Source organism: Prosopis cineraria, unplaced genomic scaffold, assembly GCF_029017545.1.
Source record: "Prosopis cineraria cultivar Desert tree isolate PC_DT_omini unplaced genomic scaffold, ASM2901754v1 PC12, whole genome shotgun sequence".
In the NCBI taxonomy this organism is placed as follows: domain Eukaryota; kingdom Viridiplantae; phylum Streptophyta; class Magnoliopsida; order Fabales; family Fabaceae; genus Prosopis; species Prosopis cineraria.
In genome coordinates this window covers 4,933,183-4,956,579 of record NW_026555343.1, presented here as the reverse complement: position 1 = coordinate 4,956,579, position 23,397 = coordinate 4,933,183, and the positions used below count along the sequence as shown (strand labels likewise).

At 35.9% G+C, this 23,397-nt stretch overlaps 1 protein-coding gene across 1 annotated transcript; it reads left to right on the top strand.

Moving 5' to 3' along the window:
- Positions 1 to 14,229: 14,229 nt before the first annotated feature.
- On the top strand, positions 14,230 to 14,825 carry LOC129288323 (uncharacterized). Its single transcript, XM_054924845.1, has 2 exons — positions 14,230 to 14,277; positions 14,406 to 14,825. The coding sequence occupies exons 1-2, from the start codon at positions 14,230 to 14,232 to the stop codon at positions 14,823 to 14,825; spliced, it is 468 nt and encodes a 155-aa protein (XP_054780820.1).
- Positions 14,826 to 23,397: the final 8,572 nt, after the last annotated feature.

Below are 23,397 nucleotides of genomic sequence, written 5' to 3'. Positions count from 1 at the left end.
AAAAAAAAAGCAAGAACAGCAGAGAGCACAGGGCAGTCTCGCACATACACGAAACACACGAACACAGTCAGCATAAAGGGATGAAGCAACCTGAGCTACAGACGCTGAAAGCACCAAGCACACAAGAGCAAAATACAGAAGAAGTAGAAACACAAAAACACAGGGTGCAGAAAAGAGCTTCACAGAAAAAAAAACGCAGCAAGCAACCAGAACACACATACATATACTTTTCTGCCAGCAGAAAGAAAAAACAGAGCCAGAGACGTAAAATCGGATATGCACGTTACAGCACACGAAAAGAAAACAGAAAAAGTGCACACGAATACAAAAGGAGACAGAGCAGCGAGCACACACAAAGACAGTAGCAGAAAAAAAGCAAAATGCAGCCACGCATGCACGGGAAAGATGCTAGAGAAACAGAGCAGAGAAAGAGCAGCAGAAAAGGAGAGAGAGAGGAAGCCAAGAGGGAAAGACTGAGCGTATAAAAGGATGTTCATACTAGGAGAGAGGAGGGGGGACGGAAACGTTGAAAAAGAGAGCAAGAAAAGAAGAAAAAAAACCTGAGGACGGTGACTGGGAAGAGAGGATCGAAGAATGTGGAAACAGAGAAAGAGAGACCGAAAGACGTGAGAAAGAGGCTGAGGAGGAAGGAACTGACTTGCTGGAGAAAAAGATAGAAGAAACAAGGACAGAAATGTAGAAAATAGAGCACGAAAGAACATAAGAGGAGAGGAAAAGGAGACAGAGGAGAGTTAAAAAAAAACAGAGACAAGAGAGGAGGTGACGGAGGAGCTTCTTTTTTCTGGAAAAGCTAAGAGGGAGAAGGAGCTGTTCTGTCTGGAGGAAACCGAGAAGGAGAGGACCGAAGGACGCGAAACAGGGACTAAAAGAGAAGGAGCTGTTCTGGCAAGTTGAGGAGATGGACGAAGAAGAGACTGTCATCCATAAGCAGAAAAAATAGAAACCAAGGGAGAAGAAACAGAGACGTCCAAGAAAGAAGGAGGAGAGTTCGAGCTTTCTAAAAAACAAAGAAATCGAGAGAAGGAAGGAAACCAGGAAGAGACGGAGAGACAGAGTTCTTCTGATTCAAAACGGTAAATGTTTTGTTATCTATTGTGCAGATTTTGGTCATGTAGTGATTTTCTTTCCCATACTCTCTTATCTAGTTGCCATGAATAATTTAATTTTGACATGATCTGTGATGTTTTGACAAAAAAAAATAAAAAAATAATAAATAAATAAAGTGATTTTAAAAAAAAAGTGGAGAAGAGGGATGAAGAAATTATAAATAAAGTTTTGCTTGCTAGCCTGATATAATTATAGGCATATTCTGATTATAACTTTTCCTCAAACGATATAAAAAAATGTTTTCTGTGGTCATTAAGCTAAATTTTAGAATTGGATTTTAAATATGTTATAGTATGAAAGGGGATATAAATGGGTGGTGTCATGGCTTTGACCCTTGTACCAGCAGAGGCTTTTGTTTGTTTATAACATCCCTTCTTTATTTGTATGCTCATTATGTTGCTAGAAGAGAGTTCCATTTTTAGCTATTTTGAACTTCATAATTGAAATCCAACAAAAAATAAGAGAGTATATATTTATTTGTTACTTATTTGTCGTAAGGAGTTTTAAGAATTTTTGCAGGCATCTAGAATGATCTCATATCGTGTAAATTAATAGGATTTCGCAGGTATAGAGATCCAATTTATATAAAGCACTCAAGGGTTTTAATGACCCACCGTAAAAATTAACTATCTTTTCATAATCTAAAAACAAATTTATGTAAGTTCCATGTAAGATTACGAGAATCTTTGTAGGGACTTAAATTAATCGCATTATCGTGTAGGATAATAAGTCCTCGCAGATATAGTGACTTTGAATCTTTATAATAAATAAATGATCATTGTAAATAATCTTATAATACACAATTTAAAAAATTAATTAACCTAATTAATGCATTTAAATTATAACCATATTTACCAATTGTATCTTTTAATCATGTGAGATTTTTGAATTTCTGTAGACTTCTATGATAATCGCATTATCGTATGAGTCAATAAGGCTCTGCAGATATAACGATTAAGTTTTAATATATATATATATATATAAATTATATATTAAATTAATTAAAGACGTATTTAATTTTAATTCCTTTATCGTGTGAGATTTTAGAATCTCCGCAGATATTTAGGATAATCATATTACCGTATAAGTCAATAAGGCTTTGCAGGTATGTTGATTAAAATTCTTCAAAACATGTATCTACATGCTAAAAAAAAGAAATTATTATTATTAACACTTAAAAATATACATAATATAATATATAAATTAAATGGCCCAAACTCTTTTATCGTGTGAGATTTCAGAATCTCCTCAGATATTTAGAGCAATTGCATTGCCGTATGAACCAATAAGGTTCTGCAAGTATAGCAGTTAAAATTCTCAATCATAAAACATAAATAATAATAATAATAATAATAATCTTAAACTCTTTTTCTTTCTTTATTCCAAAAATTCAAAAATGGAGAAAATAATTAAAATTAAATTACTTTTTGCAATTTAAAACACACGTATCAAAATTTCAGAAATTGTTTTATTTGTAAAATGGTGAATTATTTCTAATTAATTTTTCTTCAAAAAATATTTTCACCAACAAACTTTTAAGCCCGAACTACGTGGACTTTGATCCCCATCACAGGGTACGTAGGCCTCAGAGTCAGATTCTGAGTTAAGTCCGTTCTCCCTCGTAAATAAATAAATATTTCTCACCTAATTCTTATCATTTTTATCAAACACATGAATACAAAAGGGATAATTAAAATAATTATAAAACCATATTAAAAAAAAGTACAACGAACTTCAGGTAACCGTTCTGACGAACGGGTGTTGTGGGGTGCCTAACACCTTCCCCACACTCAACCGACTCCTGAACCTATTCTCTGATTTCACAGACCACCCTTATCCTCCATTAATTGGTGGCGACTCCTCGTTCGATCCGGTTCTCGCCGCGAAGGTTGGGACCTCCGCTCGCGCGCTGTCCGCGTCACATTTTTTCGGGTGCGACAGTTGGCGACTCCACTGGGGAACTTAGAGAGTCAAGCCTATAAGTCTGTTGTGCTCAAAATATAATATGGTTTACCTTTATTATCCCTTTAAATTTATGTGTCCCTTGTTTCTTCCTCTTTTTCCCTTTTCTCTTTCCTTTTGTATTTTATAACATGTTTTTAAGGTAGATAACATGCGGAATAAACCTTAAGATAGATGACTTTTATTTATACATATATTTGTTTCTCTGTTTGATCTGATTAAAAAGTTGAGGGTTGGGTAGCATATGAGAATAAGATAACATGCTTGCATGCTCTTATCACACACTATACATTTACACAATTTGACACATACATATTTTGGGCCTTATACCCGGGTCTGTGAGTACCATAGGTTAGTAGAGGTTAGTAGTGGTTTCCCTGTGGAGTTTTTGAACTCTCGGAGGTTACCATGAATACCTCACCCAAGCTGTTACTTGCCTAATAAATTTGGTCCCTGTAGAGCTTATGTTCTCTGAGGGCTAAAATTATTAAGTAAGGTCTTCACCTTCGGGTGAGGGCATCTTGGGAGCCTTTTAGGAATATACATCCACCTATGAATTACACGTTTCAGACAACAGCTAGTAGCCAACCATTCTAGTGAACACCCGATTATAAACTTAAGTCTCCTTGAATAGGACACAGGATGAGAGTATTGATCTTTTATTGCATCATTGTCATAGCATGTCATCATAAAGTATTTGCATTTATTTTTATAAAAAAAACCACAAATTAAATAATTTCTCTTGTCATTGAGTTATTTCATTTTAAAGTCGAGACTTTAGCCATGTGTCAGTTTTAGCTGCACATAGGCTAATTAATCCCTTTCTCCCTATGGGGCAATAAGCACATTGAGGAGAGAAGGGATTTTCTCCTTGCATATCTATCACCAAAATCATTTTTTTATTTTTTTATTTTTTTTCTCTTTTCTCAAAAATAAAATTGTAAGGCTAAACCTTTCAACATTAATCATATAGGGGATTTAAGCCTCTCGTTAATTAATTGTTTACTCCATCTCCCTATGATGTAATAAGTGTCTGGAGGAGAGGGTTTTCAAAAAAAAAGGAGCCAAATAGCTTGCTAAAATTATGAGAATTGTATATTATTAACTTTTGTTTTGATTAATAGGAATCGTGAGTTATCCAGAATCTTTGTGAAATTGGCATAAGGGATAAATGGCACTCGAAGGTAGTACAAATCTAAGTCACACTGGAAAGTTATATTAAGGAAAAGGGATCAAATTATCTGTAAAAGTTGAGCCGCTGGAAACCTTAATTGAGTTGAGCCATCATATCAAAGGGAGGATTATGCAAGATTTTAAAAGGAAATATGGAAATATCTTGGATCTTCTGTCAGTCACAATACACAATGATGCAATAATGGAATTAAGCCAATATTGGGATGCCTCGTTAAGATGTTTCATGTTTCACATTTCAAGACTTCCAAATGGCACCGACTTCGGAAGAATATGGAGAAATTTTGAGAATGCCCCTTAAGGAGAACATGGCAGTATATCTTTATCCTGGGTATTTACCATCTCGAGGCACGATAGCGAAAATTTTGGAAATTCCTAAGGAAAAAGTACGAATGGTTTGCCCAGGACAAACAGAGGGAATCTCAAGAGCTGATGTAGAAGCCCACCTAAAAGTTTTAGCAGAAAAAGAGGCTTGGGTTACGTTTTGCAGAGTCTTTGCCTCATGCATGTATGGAATAATCTTGTTTCCATCATCAATTGGCATAATTGATTTATGAGCCATTAGTGTATTCCAAATGATGGAGTACCATAACGTGAATCCGGTGTAACATCCTAATTTTTATATAATAAAAAATTGTGGAATTTAGGTTTTGAGAAAAAAATGATAATAATAGGAATTTATATTATTTGAAGTTATTTAGAAATAATATTATGGTTAGGTATTTAATTATGAATTTAAAAATTTAAATTTAAAACCATATAAGCAATATTTAGTTAAGATATAATACATAAATAATTTTTTATGTGTGTGTTAAAAAAAAAGAGAAGGTAGAAGGAACAAAAAAAAGGGGGGTGGAAGGTTGTTGTTTCTAAGTCCCACATTGGTTAGATGAGGGAAGAGAAGAGGTGCTTTCATGTATAAAAAGGAGGGGGTGTGTGCATTAGGAAGCATGAGAGGCTAAGATACAATTTAGAGAAAATTGCAACTTATGGCCCAAAGGTTTGAATAATTAAATTCAGACCTATAGTTTTTTTAATATAATTTTGGGACTCACAATCCTATTTTTATATTATTTTTCTCTCTTCCTCTCACGTTGCTCGGCGTTTTCTCGCAAGGGGGGATTATTTTCTTTTTCTTCAGGTATGTTCTAACTTTCCTGTTTAGATTAGCATTTAAAAATTTATTTAATTACAAAATTAATTTTATAGTTATTTTCTAAATAATATTAGCTTTCTAGTGATATGATTATTTTGTAGGATAGAGTAAATATTTTGATTAGGATTTTTCTATAGGATAGTTAATCTGATGATATGATGTATTAAAAATATAGGTTAAAACTCTTAGGGATATAATAAATATTATAGAATATTTTCTTGAGGTTGAAACTCATGTTTAAGAATTTTTGAGTTAAAATCTAGATCTATATGGTTGAATTTATGTGCAATCTGAGATGTAGGGATAAACCTATGATTATTAAATATTTATTTAAGTATGAATAGGTATTTTTGAGGTTATAGAAAGGTGATTTGAGGCTTCAAGATAATTTTAAAATTTTTAATTTATTTTTGGATGAATTTTTAGAATATAGAAGGATGAAATTGTGATACTAGAAGTGATTTGAGGATAAAAAAAATAGTTTATTAGGGTACGAGAATTTTAGAAAAGAATTTAGAAAGTTAAATGAGGCATAAATCTTAAATTAGTGTTAATATGGATTATAGATCTAAGACTTTCTAACTCTTTAAATTAGAGTTATGTATTTTAATGTAAAATTAATACATAGTATTATGAAATAACTATGTAGATTGTGTTGACAAAGATAGTGGTGAAAGAGGAGTTGTGAAGGGGAACTTGTTATTCAAGACACAAGGTAACCATTATTAATGTGTTGTGATGGGTGTGTTTGTGAATGGTTATGTGTTTTTTTATTGTTTGGAAAAATTATGAATTATTGAAAATAAATACTGTTATATACTTCTGTGAAATCATTGCCAAGTGGGTTAAAAATTTATTTTTGTTTATCATGATGAGATATTATTGTTCGGATATATTTCTGTTTGGATATTTGAATGATGCATGACTTGTCAGGGTATTTTAATGTATGGTGTTAATGGGAATTTCTGTTCGGTTAATTATTACCACGTGGTAAGCCCTCATTGGACCCAATGAGTGGCGTGTCGCTTGGTCCAACTCACCTTTAGCCGGGTGATTTGGCGTCCGAGTATGGTGAAAGGAGGATATAAGGTGCAGTCATGCAATTAAATACTTGTTCGGTTTGTTTGAAAATATTATTCAGTTAAATGTTTTGTGTGTCCACTTAGCAATCACATGATTAGTTACATCCGCATGCATCATTACATATTAATTTTTGGTTACTAGGACTTTTAAGTCTCATTCCCCGTGGTTAATATTTTTACAGGAGCGAGTCCGGCCGAGAAAGCACCAGAGGTGTAACTATGGTGTATGAGACACCATCTTTTACGTTGCCTCTCATTTTGTATTATGCAATGTATCTTATGCCAACCTAGGACATTTCTTATTTTGACAACATGTAAACTCTAATCCTTTTTATTAAATATAATTATATGACCAAGAGGATTATGTTTGTCCCTCTTGATTCATGACCTGATTTAAATATCATGCCATGAGGATCCTGTCTGTCTCTCATAGTTCTAATTGCTTTTTTGAGATATTTTAAAACCTGTGGTATATTGTCTTGGATGTATCATGGTAGAAATTTTTCTACCATGATAAGGGTTCAATGAAAAAAAATGATTTGTTGAATTAATAATTTGCGAAAAATCGGTTTGTAAATTTGAGGGTGTTACATATTACTTGACTCAATGGTACTAGACTTAGCCTCAACTTCGTTAAGGTGGTAGAGGTTGGAGGTTCGAGTCTGGGGAGGTTCCAAAAGACCCCCGTGAGGGTGGGGTGAGGAATAACCACTGTACCACCAGTGGGAAAGCCGGCAATCATGTGGTGACATGTGTGTTGTCCAACGCCTGGGAAAAGACCCTGGAGAGGCAGTGGTGACCCAGGAGGGCTGTTACATCCGGTACCAGCAATCTTGGCAGAAACGTACTTGACCTTAACTCAATGTCATAATAAAAGGAAATGAAAGGTCAATTGTTGTATTGCGTTACTAGATTTATGGATGCTTGGCCACCTTTATGGAAAGACGCTTCCTTTCAGAAAGAAGAACGACTCAGACAGTAATCCACTCATGTCTTTTAAGGGTCAATTCGTGATTGACGGAATGAGCTACATGGATTGGAAAAGAACCTTCTCAGAAGTTAAAGAAAGTTCCATCTTATGGAAACTAGACTGGTGGTGGAAAGAGGAGGTTATTTACCATTATGGTGACTTTCCGAATGTGCCTTTAATGGGACCCAGAGGGTGTATCAACTATAACCCTTCCTTAGCGTTAAGGCAACTGGCCTATAACCAAAATGTTCTTTCTAAGAAAGAGGTGCAGGAGTTATACTTTCTACATAAGGAGGATGGGACAAAGTTATCAAACCAGAATGTCAAAGAAGCATGGCAAAAGATAGGGTGCAAAGGGAAGATTGAGCTAGGGATACGTGTAGTAAACTCAAGTCCAGAATACACTACTTGGCTGAAGAGTATGATTCAAGGAGAAAATCCTTTATTCCATTCTCAAAATCCCTTATTAGGCAATGACTTGAAAGAGATTAATGGGCAACTGGTTGAATGCTTAAAGATGAAGGAAAATGAGTTACAAGAGCTCGTTAGCTCAAAGTCCAAGAATAAGGAAGAATTGGAAAAATACCAAAACGAATGCATTGAGTTACGGAGGAAGCTAGCAAATGAAAGAGAAGGGCATAACCTTGAAGAAACACCTGAGACTAAGAAATTGAAAAAGGAAAATGCCAAACTAAAAAGGGAAGTGCAAACTAGTGACAATAAAGTTTAAAGTACTAAAGCAAGACTTGTCAAAATAGTCAGGGAAAATGATGCATTGAAGAAGGAACTACAAGACATCAGGCCTATCGAGGAGATGCAGCAAGAAATCAATACGCTCACAAGACAATTGGAAAGGAAGGTGAATGAACTAGCCAGGGTAAGAGGAAGTGCAGCTGAGACAGCACAGAACTTTGTTCAGAGGCTTAATCAACAAAATGAAGTCTTAGAAGAGTGGAAATCACTTTGCCTTAATCAAACAGAAGAAACCAAAGAGTGGATGCTAAAATGGAGGCAGATAATTGATTTGGCTAACGATAAATTCTAGAATTTGCAAGAGCATTTAAGCAAGCTGAAGGCATGGTTCTCCCTGGAGGAACTCCATTAGAGATTGTTGAATTCTTCCATTTGTACAATGAAATTGTAAAAGAACTCAATAGCGTGACAAAGTTCTAAATCTGTATTAACATTTGAATCATTGTATGAGGATCTATATGATGCTTTGTGGTTGTGAAATTGTTGATTGATTTGTACTACCATCGTTTGCTTAAAACCTTGAATTTTGATAGGATCTAATGTCCTTCTAATTCAACGGTCAACTTTAAATTCCCTATGAACTAATAAATTTCTGGAGGAATTTAAAGGGTGCCAGTGTCGTGAAACCCTTATGTCTACACAATGCTAGATATCTTATGAAACAAACGTAAAGGTAAAACTTATTAAAATTAATTATTATGTTACACAGGTAAGCCAACATTGCACTTCGAAAGAAAAACTCGGCTGACCAAATTCCCGTTACTCGAACATATAACACACGATCGCGTAGTCGTGCAATGGAAAATTCAAACGTGAATGAGTCAGCAGCCTTAAATGATCAGATGTCTGCAGTGGAGTCTAAAATGGTCGAAATAAGTGACATGATGAAATTGCTGATAGAGGCTCTAAAAGGAAGGAGTGATGATAACCCACCATAGAATACCGTAGCAGATGAGAACGCAGCTAATAGAACAATTGAGCCAAACAGAGGATTAGATCCTAAGGTACCCACGCCAGAGAAACAAGATTTTGGGATAGGGGCCATTAATATACCGGATGGTCCTGGGGAAGATCATGCCTACATGTTCCAAATCCCATAAGTGCTACATAAAGAGAAGGAGTTGAAAGAAGAACTTGGAGAGATGAAAGATCAATTGAAGGCTCTTCAAGGATCGAACACGTGGGGTTCCTTAGACTTGAAAGAATTATGTTTGACCCCAGAAATCGATGTTCCTAAGAAATTCAAGATGCCAAACTTCAATAAATATGATGGCACAAGTAACCCAATTTATCATTTGAGGGCTTATTGCACAAAGATGTCCATATGGTCACAAGATGAGAAGTTTCTGATAAACTTCTTTCCCGAAAGCTTAACTGGAGCTGCATTGACTTGGTACATGCAACTAGACCAAACCAAGATTAAAAGATGGAAAGGCCTTGTGGATGTTTTCATGAGACAATACAAGTTCAATCTTGATACTGCTCCGACTAGAGAATAATTGAAAGCAATGACCAAGAAATCATCAGAATCATTTAAAGAATATGCTCAAAGATGGAGAATAGTGGCTTCACAAGTGTAACCTCCAATGGTTAATTCCGAACTTTGCTTGTACTTCATCCATGCATTGCCTAAGCTATTTTACCAACACATGATAGGAACACATGTCACTAATTTTACTGATTTAATGGTAATTGGAGAAAGGATTGACATAGACATACGAGAGGGGAAGATAGCCACTTCTCAAGCTAAAAGTAGTTCACGAAAGAACTATGACCAAAAAAGGAAAGAAGGGAATGTGAACTATATTCAACCCGTAAGACAAGCAGCTACCAGTTTTCAAGTCCCTTATCAAATAGAGGGAAGGAATCAAAGGCAGCAACAATTTGGATTCAGGTCTAACAAGCACGGGCAGGACGCAGAGAGGAGAAATATCCAATCCAGGGATAGTCGCCCATGGCCCAATTTTGGATTAACAAATGCTGAATTGTACCACAAACTTCTGACAGCCCAATTATTAGGTCCATGACCTTATAAGCCTCTTGGTCCGCCTTACCCAGCGTGGTATAATCCAAATGCTATTTGTGAGTACCACATGAGTGCACCTGGACACTCAATAGAAGACTGTGTGATGTTTAAAAGGAATGTGCTAGACCTAGTTGACTCTAATCATATCCAGCTCAAAGAAGAGGGAAGCTCTACCATTACCATTGATCTACTTCCAAATCATGAAAGATGAGTCAATGCTATTGAAGAAGAGGATGCAGGTTTTAAAAGCTCTACAAGGATCGAGATGCCTATGAATGAGCTTTATGCTCACTTAAAGGAGTATGGCTATATGCGAGAAATGCTCCTCATAGATAATATCAATGATCAAATGCCTGGATACTGTGAATATCATCAGGAGAAAATGGGCCATGACATAGAAAGTTGTGAAGAGTTTAAAGAAGCTGTTAGAAAAATGATGGTGTTAGGGATTGTGTTTGTAAAGAAGGGAGACACTAAAGTGTGCATGGTAGAGAAAAAGTGTATTAAGCTTGTCATTAATTCAAGCCCAAAAGAGCAAGTCTAGGCAGTCTCTTTTGTGATCAACAAAGCCTCTGTAGATCTTGCACCTCACGCAAGACAACCAACATTAACTATAAGCACGCCTCATCCCTTGCCCTACAAAAGTGATCGAGCAGTCCCGTGGAGATATCAAAGCATTGTGGCGAACCACAAAAACCCAACGTTAGTTGCCGGGACAAGCAATGAAATAGCAAATGCAGGGGGTGTTACTCGAAGTGGAAAACCATACTTACCATCTTACATTAGGAAAATGATAAGAGAGAAAAATGCAAGTGTTGATAGGCCAGAGGAAGATAATTCTAAAGAAATGGAAAAATTAGAAGATGAGTTTTTATCAATTATGAAGCAAAGTAATTACAGCATTGTGGACCAATTGAAGAAAACTCTAGTGCGTATCTCAATACTTTCTTTGATTTTGAATTTCAAAACGCATTGCCAAGCATTGCAAGAAGTGTTGAATCAAGCTTTTGTGCAGCCTAATATAACCCCTGAGAAGGTGGCAAGTGTAATGAATGTTGTAAAAGCCTCCTCTACCATTTCCTTTTCGGAAGAAGAAGTTACAGAAACTGCTGTCCACCAAACCAAGGCTTTGCACATCACTTTGAAATGTGAAGGGTTCATAATTGCAATAGTATTAATTGACGGAGGATCAGCGTTAAATGTCTTGCCACTCTCTACGTTTGAATTATTATCACTAGAAGCTTCAAGTGTACATAAAAGCAATATTGTGGTAAGAGCATTTGATGGATCAAGATGGGAAGTATTAAGATCCGTTTTGTCTCTCCCTGGAGATAAGGCCAAGTAGGTTTAAGGTGGATTTCCAACTCATGAACATAGACCCAAGCTACACAATGTTGCTAGGAAGGCCATGGATTCATTCTGCTAGGGCTGTTCCTTCTACCCTACATCAAAAAGTTAAATTCATCAGTGATGGGGGAATTATAGCAGTTAAAGGAGAGGAGGAAATCATGATGAGCAAACCAAGCTCACTCCCTTATATTGAGGCTGCAGAGAAGGATCATGGAGTTTCCTTTCAAAGTTTGGAGGTTGAGGGTATTTGTGACAGTACTCACAACATCAATTCCATTGTGGCTAAAATCATGACGAAGAGTGGGTTTATGCCAGGGAAAGGTTTAGGCTCTCATTTACAAGGAATTACGTGTCCAATTAAGGTTTTGGATAATTGTAATTGCCAAGGGTTAGGGTATGAGCCTACCCTAGAAGACCAGATGAAAGACAAGCAAGTTTGGAGAAAGGCAAAAAGACCAGTAAATTAGAGATTCCACACATCAAAGAATCCTTCCCAGGTCCATCTAAGGTGATATATGAACCAACTGTCTCAGTGATCTCTTCTAACGAAGATATAGCATGTGGAACAAGTGCCTCAATTGCAGTTGATGATTCCAACAAAGTTCTGGCGAATTGGGAGTTTAAAGAGGCCAATGATGTCATTAGCTTAGAGTAATTATTTCAATTATGTTGTTCCTATTTTGTTATCCACTTTTCGAGCCCAGGTTTAGGTAATAGATCTTAGGTATTCTCTAATGCAAACTTTTGATACACATAATTCATGAAAATGAATTTCAGTTGCATTCATGTCTATTTCTTTATTCCACCCTATGTACTTCAATACATTTTTTCTCCATTTCATCCCTGTTCCTTATTTTATCTCATTCCACATTCATTTTCTAGGGATTTTATTTCTTCTGGTTCCATCTCTCACCCAGAGGTTAATAAACCCTGTGAAGATGATCCACTCGTTGCCACTGATATGCATGATTGTGAGTCTGATGATGAGGACGTAATCCAAACTTTTTCTAAGATGCTTGAATTAAGTGATAAAGGAATATGCTCACATGAAGAAGTGATTGAGATGGTTAATATGGGAACCGAGGAGGATCAAAGAATGCTTAAAATAGTAGATAATCCTGAAAGGGAATAAATGATTAAGTTGTTCAAAGAATACATAGATGTGTTTGCATGGTCTTATAAAGATATGCCTGGGCTAGACCCAAGCATTGCTTCTCATAAAATACAATTACTTCCCAAGGTTGAGCCTAAGAAACAGAAGTTAAGAAGGATGAATACGGGGGTGTCCTTGCAAATAAAAGAAGAAGTAATGAAGCAGTTAGAAGTAGGATTTTTGGAGGTAGTGACTTACCCACAATGGGTGGCAAATATTGTTCCTGTTCCTAAAAAAGATGGTCGGATTCGAATGTGTGTTGATTATCGTAATTTAAATAATGCGAGCCCAAAAGATGATTTTCCATTACCCCACATTGATGTATTAGTCGATAATACTGCTCGAAGCTATTGCTATTCCTTTATGGATGGTTATTCAGGGTACAATCAAATCCCTATGCATGAAAGTGATAAAGAGAAAAAAATCTTTACAACCCAATAGGGAACTTATTGTTATCAAGTGATGCCTTTTGGTTTGAAAAATGCTAGGGCGACTTATCAATGAGCTATGGTAGCACTATTCCATGACATGATACATAAAGAAATTGAAGTATATGTAGATGATATGGTCGCTAAATCAGCAGAGAATGAGAGTCATGTTGGAGTCCTTAAAAAGCTATTTAGGAGATTACGCGAATATCAGCTAAGATTGAATCCTAATAAATGCATCTTTGGAGCTCTTTCTAGGAAGTTATTGGGATTCATTGTGAGTCGTAAAGGGATAGAAGTAGATCCAGATAAAGTGAGGGCAATTCAAGAAATGCCATCTCCCCAAACAGAGAAAGAAGTTAGAAGTTTCTTGGGACGATTGAATTACATTGCTAGATTCATCGCCAATCTAACAGCTACTTGCGAACCAATGTTTAAGCTGTTAAAGAAAAATTGCAAGGAGACATGGGATGATGATTGTCAAAAGGCATTTGATAAAATTAAAGATTATTTATTAAATCCCCCAATTTTGGTCCCTCCATCACCAGATCGTCCACTAATCCTTTACTTGGCGACTTTACCTCGCTCAATGGGAGCAATGCTAGGTCAACATGATGATTCTGGAAAGAAGGAAAGAGCAATTTATTTCTTGAGCAAGAAGTTTAACGAGTGTGAAGCTCGTTATCCAATGATTGAGCGAACATGTTGTGGACTAGTTTGGGCAACTAGAAGGCTAAGGCAATACATGCTTTACTACACTACCTGGCTAATCTCACGAGTGGACCCACTCAAGTACATCTTTGAGAGCCCGCACATTGCAGGTAGAGTACTAAAATGGCAAGTTGTACTATCTGAATATGATATAAAGCATGTGATGCAAAAGTCAGTCAAAGGTAGTGCGATAGCAGATCACTTGGCCGATAATCCTTTAAAGGATGACCAGCCATTAGATTTTTAATTTCCTGATGAAGGCATATGCACTACAGAAGAAGGTTGTGATGAGGGAAATGATGAAGAGCAAGAATAGGAAATGTATTTTGATGGAGCCGCCGACATGCATGGAAATGGTGTAGGAGCGGTAATCGTTTCACCGGAAGGAAAACAATTTCCAGTGGCCATCAAATTAGAATTTGATTGTATAATAACATAACAGAATATGAAGCTTGTGTTAATGGTCTTCGAGCAGCTATTACCCTTGGTATATAGTGTTTGAAAGTGTTTGGTGATTCAGCTCTCATTATTCATCAAGTAATAGGAGAATGGAGGACAAAGGATGCAAAATTGATTCCCTATCAAGAACTCTTAACAAATTTGATTAAGCAATTTGAGGTTGTTAGCTTTCATCACTTAACTCGAGATAAAAATCATTTCGTTGATGCTTTAGCCACTTTAGCAGCAATGATCCAACTTGATTGTGGAGTCCATGTCCAACCTATTCAAGTAGAAGCTAGAAGCTTTCCAGCATACTGTCTAAATGTTGAAGAAGATCAAGAAGAATATCCTTGGTTCCAGGATATTAAGGACTATATCACTAAGAGATCATACCCAACTAGAATGACTGAGAATGAAAAGAAAACCCTTTGTCGTTTGGCTATGACATTCTTTATCAGTAAAGATGTTCTATAGAAGAGGGGTTATGATGGTACCTTACTTCGCTGTGTGAGTTTGGAAAAAGTAAAGAAAATTATGGTTGAGGTACACGAGGGTATATGTGGCACGCATGTGAATGGTCACACTATGGCCAAACAGATTTAAAGGTGTGGCTACTTCTGGTTAACAATAGAGAAAGATTGCTTTGAGTATGTCAAAAAATGCCATAAATGTCAGATCTATGCTAATAAGATAAATGCTCCTCCAATCCCATTACATAATTTGGTATCACCCTGGCCATTCTCAATGTGGGGAATTGACATTATTGGTCCAATTAACCCAAAAGCTTCGAATGGACATCGCTTCATCCTTGTTGCGATTGACTATTTCATAAAATGGGTAGAAGTAACTTCATTTGCTAACATCACGCAAAAGACGTTCCTTAAATTTATGAAGACAAATATTTTGTGCCGATATGGGATTCCTGAAAGGATCATTACTAATAATGGTCCCAATCTTAATGGAACAGAAGTCAGAAACTTTTATGAGAAGTTCCAAATCAAGCATCATAATTTAGCCCCATATAGACCTCAAATGAATGGAGTAGTTGAAGTAGCCAATAAAAATATTAAGAAGATTATTGGAAAAATGACAGTAACTTATAAGGATTGGCATGAGATGCTTCCCTATACTTTACATGGTTATCATACTACTGTACGCACATCCATAGGGGTAACTCCATACTCCCTTGTTTATGGAATGGAAGCTGTCACACCCATTGAGATGGAAATACCATCCTTGAGAGTATTGGCAGAGGTAGATTTAGAAGAAAATGAATGGGTACGAACTCGATTTGAGCAACTTAACATGATTGAAGAGAAAAGGCTCACTACAATGTATCGTGGACAATTGTACTAAAAGAGAATGGCAAGAGCTTTTGATAAAAAACTTCACCCACGGGAATTCAGTGCTGGTGATCTTGTGCTCAAGAAAATATTGCCTAACCAAGAAGATAACAGAGGCAAATGGGCTCTAACCTATGAGGGACCTTATGTTGTTAAACATGCCTTTTCTGGAGGAGCATTGATCTTAGCTGACATGGACGGTCAAGAGTTAACAAAGCCTATTAATGCAGATGCTATCAAGTATTACTTTGCTTAAACAGAAAACGAAAAAGAAAGAAGAGCTCGTTAGGTTGAAAACCTATAAAGGCAACCTAGGCAAAAGTTAGAGCCAATAGAAAATGAAAAAGAAGGAATAGCTCGTTAGGTTAAAAACCTGTGAAGGCAATCTAAGCAAAAGTTAGAGTAAAGAACAAGCAAAGCAATGATAAGAAGAAGAAGAGTTCACTAAGACAAAAGGATGTCTTAGGAGAAGAAAGGAAGGCATAAGAAGTTAAGTATCTATGTTTGGGAAAGTTGACTCCATTGTCCCTCATACTATGCATATTAATGGTAGCTCAGTGAAGCGCTTGTTGGGGTTTTGAAAAGCCAAAGGAGAGAAATGTGATTAAGCGGATCCATATATCCCATTTGCGCTTAGGCCATTTGTACTCATAAACTAAGATATTCCCATTCCTCTATAAATTTTGGCATTAGAGAATGAATTTTCCACCCCTGCTCCTTTGAGACCATCTTTCTCCTCTTTTCATGTTATCATATTCAAATTCATATCCCATATATTACAACAAGTTCACATTCAAGGAACAATATTTATTGATACATTTACTTGACGTAAAATGTTGGTATCTTTATTCTTACTTTTGGCCCTTAAGGTATCAAGATCATCGCATAGGTATAAAATAATAATGAGAGCATGTGTGCTATCAGTGTTCGGTCATAATAGTTGATTTCATTAACTTGAAGGCAAGATCAAGTGATGAGAATTTGGTCATTGGAATTTTCTAAAGAGGGGCAACGGCATACCGTGATACTACACCTATTAATGAATAAAGGTTAAATAATGGACCTGGAGGTATTACCTTGTATTCAAAATGGTTTATTCAATATGCATGAAAATTTTCAAAAAGGAATATATTAAGATAGTTGTCAATATCAAGCCTTCCAATAAAAAAAATTTTTACAATACATTTGCATTATCCACGCATTTGCATTGGGGTAAATGGGCGCATCTTACCCTTTGCATTTATTGCCAAAAAAAGAAGAAGAAGAAGTCTCTTAAATTGAGACAAACAAAGGTTCCAACCTTTTTACATTGCAAATCATCCATCCATGGTATGTTGTATATATTTTTTAGCACTTATGAAAATCATGGCGCATTGCCACATTGCGTTCCTCGTCATAGAAACATGCCTCATTTGGATTGGGGCAAAGAAAAAATTGAAAAAAAAAACCAACTTGAGAAAGTAAGAGAAGAAATAACAAACCTCACCTGTGAATTTCTCATATTTTTCACGTGAGATACAACCTCCCCAAAGCCCTGTCACGGCAGGCACCCCAAAGCCCAGTACCGGCTGGCACAATTCTTTTAAAGCCCTGTTACGGCAGGCACCCCAAAGCCCAGTACCGGCTGGCACGATTCTTTAAAAGTCCTGTAACGGCAGGCACCCTTAAAGCCCTGTCATGGCAGGCACCCCAAAGCCCAGTACTGGCTGGCACAATTCTTTTAAAGCCCTGTTACAGCAGGCACCCCAAAGCCTAGTACCGGCTGGCATGATTCTTTAAAGCCCTATAACGGCAGGCACCTTAAAGCCCTGTTACGGCAGGCACCCCAAAGCCCAGTACCGGCTGGCATGATTCTTTAAAGCCCTGTAACGGCAGGCACCTCAAAGCCCTATTATGGCAGGCACCCTAAAGCCCAGTACCAGCTGGCATAATTCTTTAAAAGCCCTGTAACGGCAGGCAACCTTAAAGCCCTGTCAGGGTAGGCACCCCAAAGCCCAGTACCGGCTGGCATAATTCTTTTAAAGCCCTGTTACGGCAGGCACCCCAAAGCCCAGTACCGGCTGGCATGATTCTTTAAAGCCCTGTAACGGCAGGCACCTCAAAGCCCTGTTACGGCAGGCACCCCAAAGCCCAGTACTGGCTGGCACAATTCTTTAAAAGCCCTGTAATGGCAGGCACCCCAAAGCCCTGTCACGGCAGGCACCCCAAAAGCCCAGTACCTGTTGGCACGATTCTTTAAAAGCCTTGTAACGGCGAGCACCCTAAAGCCCAATACTGGCTGACACAATTCTTTAAAAGCCCTGTCACGGCAGGCACCTTTCAAGCCTTGTAAAGGCAAGCATCCACCAAGTCCTTTGGAACATAGGTAATTCATCTCCATTGAGGTTGTGTTTTGTTTAGTTCCTAAATCACATTTCGTTTTAAACCCTTTTTTTATTTTGTTTTTTTTATTTTGTTTGTTTTTGTTTTGTTTAGTTATAGGTACTTAAGAGTCTTGCCCTTCTAAACAAAATACATGTTTCTCTCTTCATTCATTTCTAAGCTAAGAATATCTTCTCATGAAATTCTCACTTAGAAATCAAATGAAGAGGGGGCATTTAGTCAACATATATTTTATTTGGATCCTTGTCATTTAGTCATTTTCATTCACGTCACAAAAAAAAACTTAAAAAAAAAATCATTTTATTGTGTTTTGTTAAATAATAGTCTTGCATTCAATCATATCTTGTATTATCAGGGGCAATTAGGTCTTTTCATAGGTATTGCATGGCCGACCAAAATACATATTCTATCTTTACTTGTCACTTATGTAAGAATTCAAAAACACACTTTTTCATATACTTACATAAGAAACAAGTAAAGAGGGGTAACTGTGAACACCATATTTTGTCTGGACATTTTAAATTTAATAAAATAATAATAATAAATAACTAAAAAATATAAAAATATAAAAATAAAATTTAATCTTTTTTAGGATTATATTTTTTAAAAAAATTTAATTTAATTGATAGGATTTAATTTTATTTTAGATAATCTTTTATTGACTAGGATTTTAATTCTTTTAGTTCAAAAAAAAAGACAAAAAAATATATATAATAATCCAAAATCTCTCCACTCTCGGTTAGACATAAACAGACTAAAAAGAAAGCAAGAACAGTAGAGAGCACAGAGCAGTCTCGCACATACACGAAACACACGAACACAGTCAGCACAAAGGGATGAAGCAACCTGAGCTACAGACGTCGAAAGCACCAAGCACACACAAGCAAAATACAGAAGAAGCAGAAACACAAAAACACAGGTTGCAGAAAAGAGCTTCACAGAAAAAAAAACACAGCAAGCAACCAGAACACATATACATACACTTTTTTGCCAGCAAAAAGAAAAAACAGAGCCAGAGACGTAATACAAAAAGTGCACACGAATACAAAAGGAGACAGAGCAGTGAGCACACACAAAGACAATAGCAGAAAAAAAGCAAAATGCAGCCACGCATGCATAGGAAAGAAGCTAGAGAAACAGAGCAGAGAAAGAGCAGCAGAAAAGGAGAGAGAGAGGAAGCCAAGAGGGAAAGACTGAGAGTATAAAAGGTGACTGGAAAGAGAGGATCAAAGAACGTGGAAATAAAGAAAGAGAGACCAAAAGACGTGAGAAAGAGGCTGAGGAGGAAGGAACTGACTTGCTGGAGAAAAAGATAGAAGAAATGAGGACAGAAATGCAGAAAACAGAGCACGAAAGAACATAAGAGGAGAGGAAAAGGAGACAGAGGAGAGTTCAAAAAAAAAAACAGAGACAAGAGAGGAGGTGACGGAGGAGCTTCTTTTTTCTGGAAAAGCTAAGAGGGAGAAGGAGCTGTTCTGACTGGAGGAAACCGAGAAGGAGAGGACCGAAGGATGCGAAATAGGGACTGAAAGAGAAGGAGCCGTTCTGGCAAGCTGAGGAGACGGACGGAGAAGAGAGAGCTCGAAAAAAATAGAGACTGTCATCCATAAGCAGAAAAAATAGAAACCAAGGGAGAAGAAACAGAGACGTCCGAGAAAGAAGGAGGAGAGTTTGAGCTTTCTAAAAAACAAAGAAATCGAGAGAAGGAGGGAAACCAGGAAGAGACAGAGAGACAGAGTTCTTCTGATTCAAAACGGTAAATGTTTTGTTATCTATTGTGCAGATTTTGGTCATGTAGTGATTTTCTTTCCCATACTCTCTTATCTAGTTGCCATGAATAATTTAATTTTGACATGATCTTTGTGATGTTTTGACAAAAAAAAAATAAAAAAATAATAAATAAATAAAGTGATTTAAAAAAAAAAGTGGAGAAGAGGGATGGAGAAATTATAAATAAAGTTTTGCTTGCTAGCCTGATATAATTATAGGCATATTCTGATTATAAATTTTCCTCAAATGATATAAAAAAATGTTTTCTGTGGTCATTAGGCTAAATTTTGGAATTAGATTTTAAATATGTTATAGTATGAAAGGGGATATAAATGGGTGGTGTCATGGCTTTGACCCTTGTACCAGCAGAGGCTTTTGTTTGTTTATAACATCCCTTCTTTATTTGTATGCTCATTATTTTGCTAGAAGAGAGTTCCATTTTTAGCTATTTTGAACTTCATAATTGAAATCCAACAAAAATAAGAGAGTATATATTTGTTTGTTACTTATTTGTCTTAAGGAGTTTTAAGAATTTCTGCAGGCATCTAGAATGATCTCATATCATGTAAATTAATAGAATTTCGAAGGTATAGAGATCCAATTTATATAAAGTACTCAAGGGTTTTAATGACCCACCATAAAAATTAACTATCTTTTCATAATCTAAAAACAAATTTATGTAAGTTCCATGTAAGATTACGAGAATTTTTGTAGGGACTTAAATTAATCGCATTATCGTGTAGGATAATAAGTCCTCACAGATATAGTGACTTTGAATCTTTATAATAAATAAATGATCGTTGTAAATAATCATATAATACACAATTTAAAAAATTAATTAACCTAATTAATGCATTTAAATTATAACCATATTTACCAATTATATCTTTTAATCATATGAGATTTTTGAATCTCCGTAGACTTCTAAGATAATCGCATTATCGTATGAGTCAATAAGGCTCTGCAGATATAACGATTAAGTTTTAAAATATATATATATATATATATATATAAATTATATATTAAATTAATTAAAGACGTATTTAATTTTAATTCCTTTATCGTGTGAGATTTTATAATCTCCGCAGATATTTAAGATAATCATATTACCGTATAAGTCAATAAGGCTTTGTAGGTATGTTGATTAAAATTCTTCAAAACATGTATCTACATGCTAAAAAAAAGAAATTATTATTATTAACACTTAAAAATATACATAATATAATAAATAAATTAAATGGCCCAAACACTTTTATCGTGTGAGATTTTAGAATCTCCCCAGATATTTAGAGCAATTGCATTGCCGTATGAACCAATAAGGTTCTGCAAGTATAGCAGTTAAAATTCTCAATCATAAAACATAAATAATAATAATAATAATAATCTTAAACTCTTTTCTTTCTTTATTTCAAAAATTCAAAAATGGAGAAAATAATTAAAATTAAATTACTTTTTGCAATTTAAAACACACGTATCAAAATTTCAGAAATTGTTTTATTTGTAAAATGGTGAATTATTTCTAATTAATTTCTCTTCAAAAAATATTTTCACCAACAAACTTTTAAGCCCGAACTACGTGGACTTTGATCCCTATCACAGGGTACGTAGGCCTCAGAGTCAGATTCTGAGTCAAGTCCGTTCTCCCTCATAAATAAATAAATATTTCTCACCTAATTCTTATCATTTTTATCAAACACATGAATACAAAAGAGATAATTAAAATAATTATAAAACCATATTAAAAAAAAGCACAACGAACTTCAGGTAACCGTTCTGATGAACGGGTGTTGTGGGGTGCCTAACACCTTTCCCACACTCAACCGACTCCTGAACCTATTTTCTGATTTTGCAGACCACCCTTATCCTCCATTAATCAGTTTTCCAAGATTTCCCTCAAAATCTTGGTGGCGACTCTTCGTTCGATCCGGTTCCCGCCGCGAAGGTCGGGACCTCTGCTTGCGCGCCGTCCGCGTCGCATTTTTTCGGGTGCGATAATAATTTTTTTAAATTTGTAAAAATATATTTCAAACAGTACTTTTAGCATTTTCTAACTTTTTCTGAAAAACTAAGAATGAGATCGCCCAACTTAGAATTGGTTGATTAAAGAAATTTTTTACATGACTACTTGCTGGGCTGCTTTCGTTTTTCCAGTACTACTTGAATTATATTTTTGGTATTTAATTTCGCCTCATTCAAACTGCCTTATTTTAAAAAGGGTAAAAGTTAATTTGTCTCTAAAGTATTTCAATAGGAGCACTCAGTGACTTAAAGTATTTGTTGTAGCATTTTTGCTTTTTAAATTTTTTAAATGTAGCAACTTTGCCTTCCGATTAAATCTTTAGATGTTGACCATTAAGTTAGATGAGAGAGGGAGAAGTTTGACTTCTAGTGATAGGTGTTATCCACAGTGGAGTTGAGTGGAAGAGTGGGTGAAAGAGTTGGTTGAAATCAAAAGGACAAAATGTACAATGTCCCTCGTTGGCTAGCAGGAAAATCAACAGATTAAAGATGAGAAGCCTTAATTGATTTGTTCCAAGACAAATTGAAAGAAAAAAGAAGGAAAAATGAGCGTAAGGGATTTTGAGCATTGTGCAATGAACGACGAGATCAAAGGGTGTGAAATTGTGTTGAGACAGAGGTGAACTATGGTGTTTTGTTCTCATTCAAAAGTGAAATATCGCACGTTAGCCTTTATTTTTTTTAATTTTCTACCCTTAAAAATGGCTAATAGTGGTAAAAATCATATCAAGGACCATGAGGAAATGGAAAATGTGGACAATTATGATGCATTTGATGGCGTCAAGGACAAAAACAATGACGACGATAATAGTGGAAGACTTGACCTAGGTGATCCTATGGCAATGCTTTTTGATGTCTATAATGCTATGAAAAATGCTGAGAAAGCATGGCCTCATCACCACAATCAATTATTAGATTCTTATAGAATAAAGCATGACTTATTAGGGTAGGGTAGTGGTAGTGGGTATGAAAGAGATTTAGGCAAGGGTAAAGTTGTTGATGATGACCTAATAAATGTAGAAGATGCTTGGCTCCAGTCCTTTAATGGCAATGAAAGTAATAGAATTAAGGACTTGTCAATAGATATAGGTGGAACAAATACAAATGAAGTGTCTCCTTTTTTCAACCTAAGATTGGACATGATAAATATAATGGAGAGAACAATGGTGAGGCAGATGAGAATGATGGAATTGAAGAAGATAATGATGAAGAAGGTAGTATTAAAAGTGAAGAATGAAGCAGTTCAAGTAATAAAGGTTTTGATTACAGTAGGTGTAAGGGTGAAGAAAGCAGTGATGATGGTGAGAAGTATAAAGAGGAAGGTGATAATAGACCTATGGATAGGGTTAAAGTGTCTGTTGATGCAAGTAGGCCTATATTTATGTTGGTATGACATATAGTGATACTGTAGAGTTAAAGAAGGCTATGATAGTTCTGCCATAAAGGTAGGTGTGAAGTTACACTCATTAAAAGTGACCCAAAAAGGACAAGGGTAGCATGTGAAAAGGGCTGCCTATTTCAATTCCATGCAA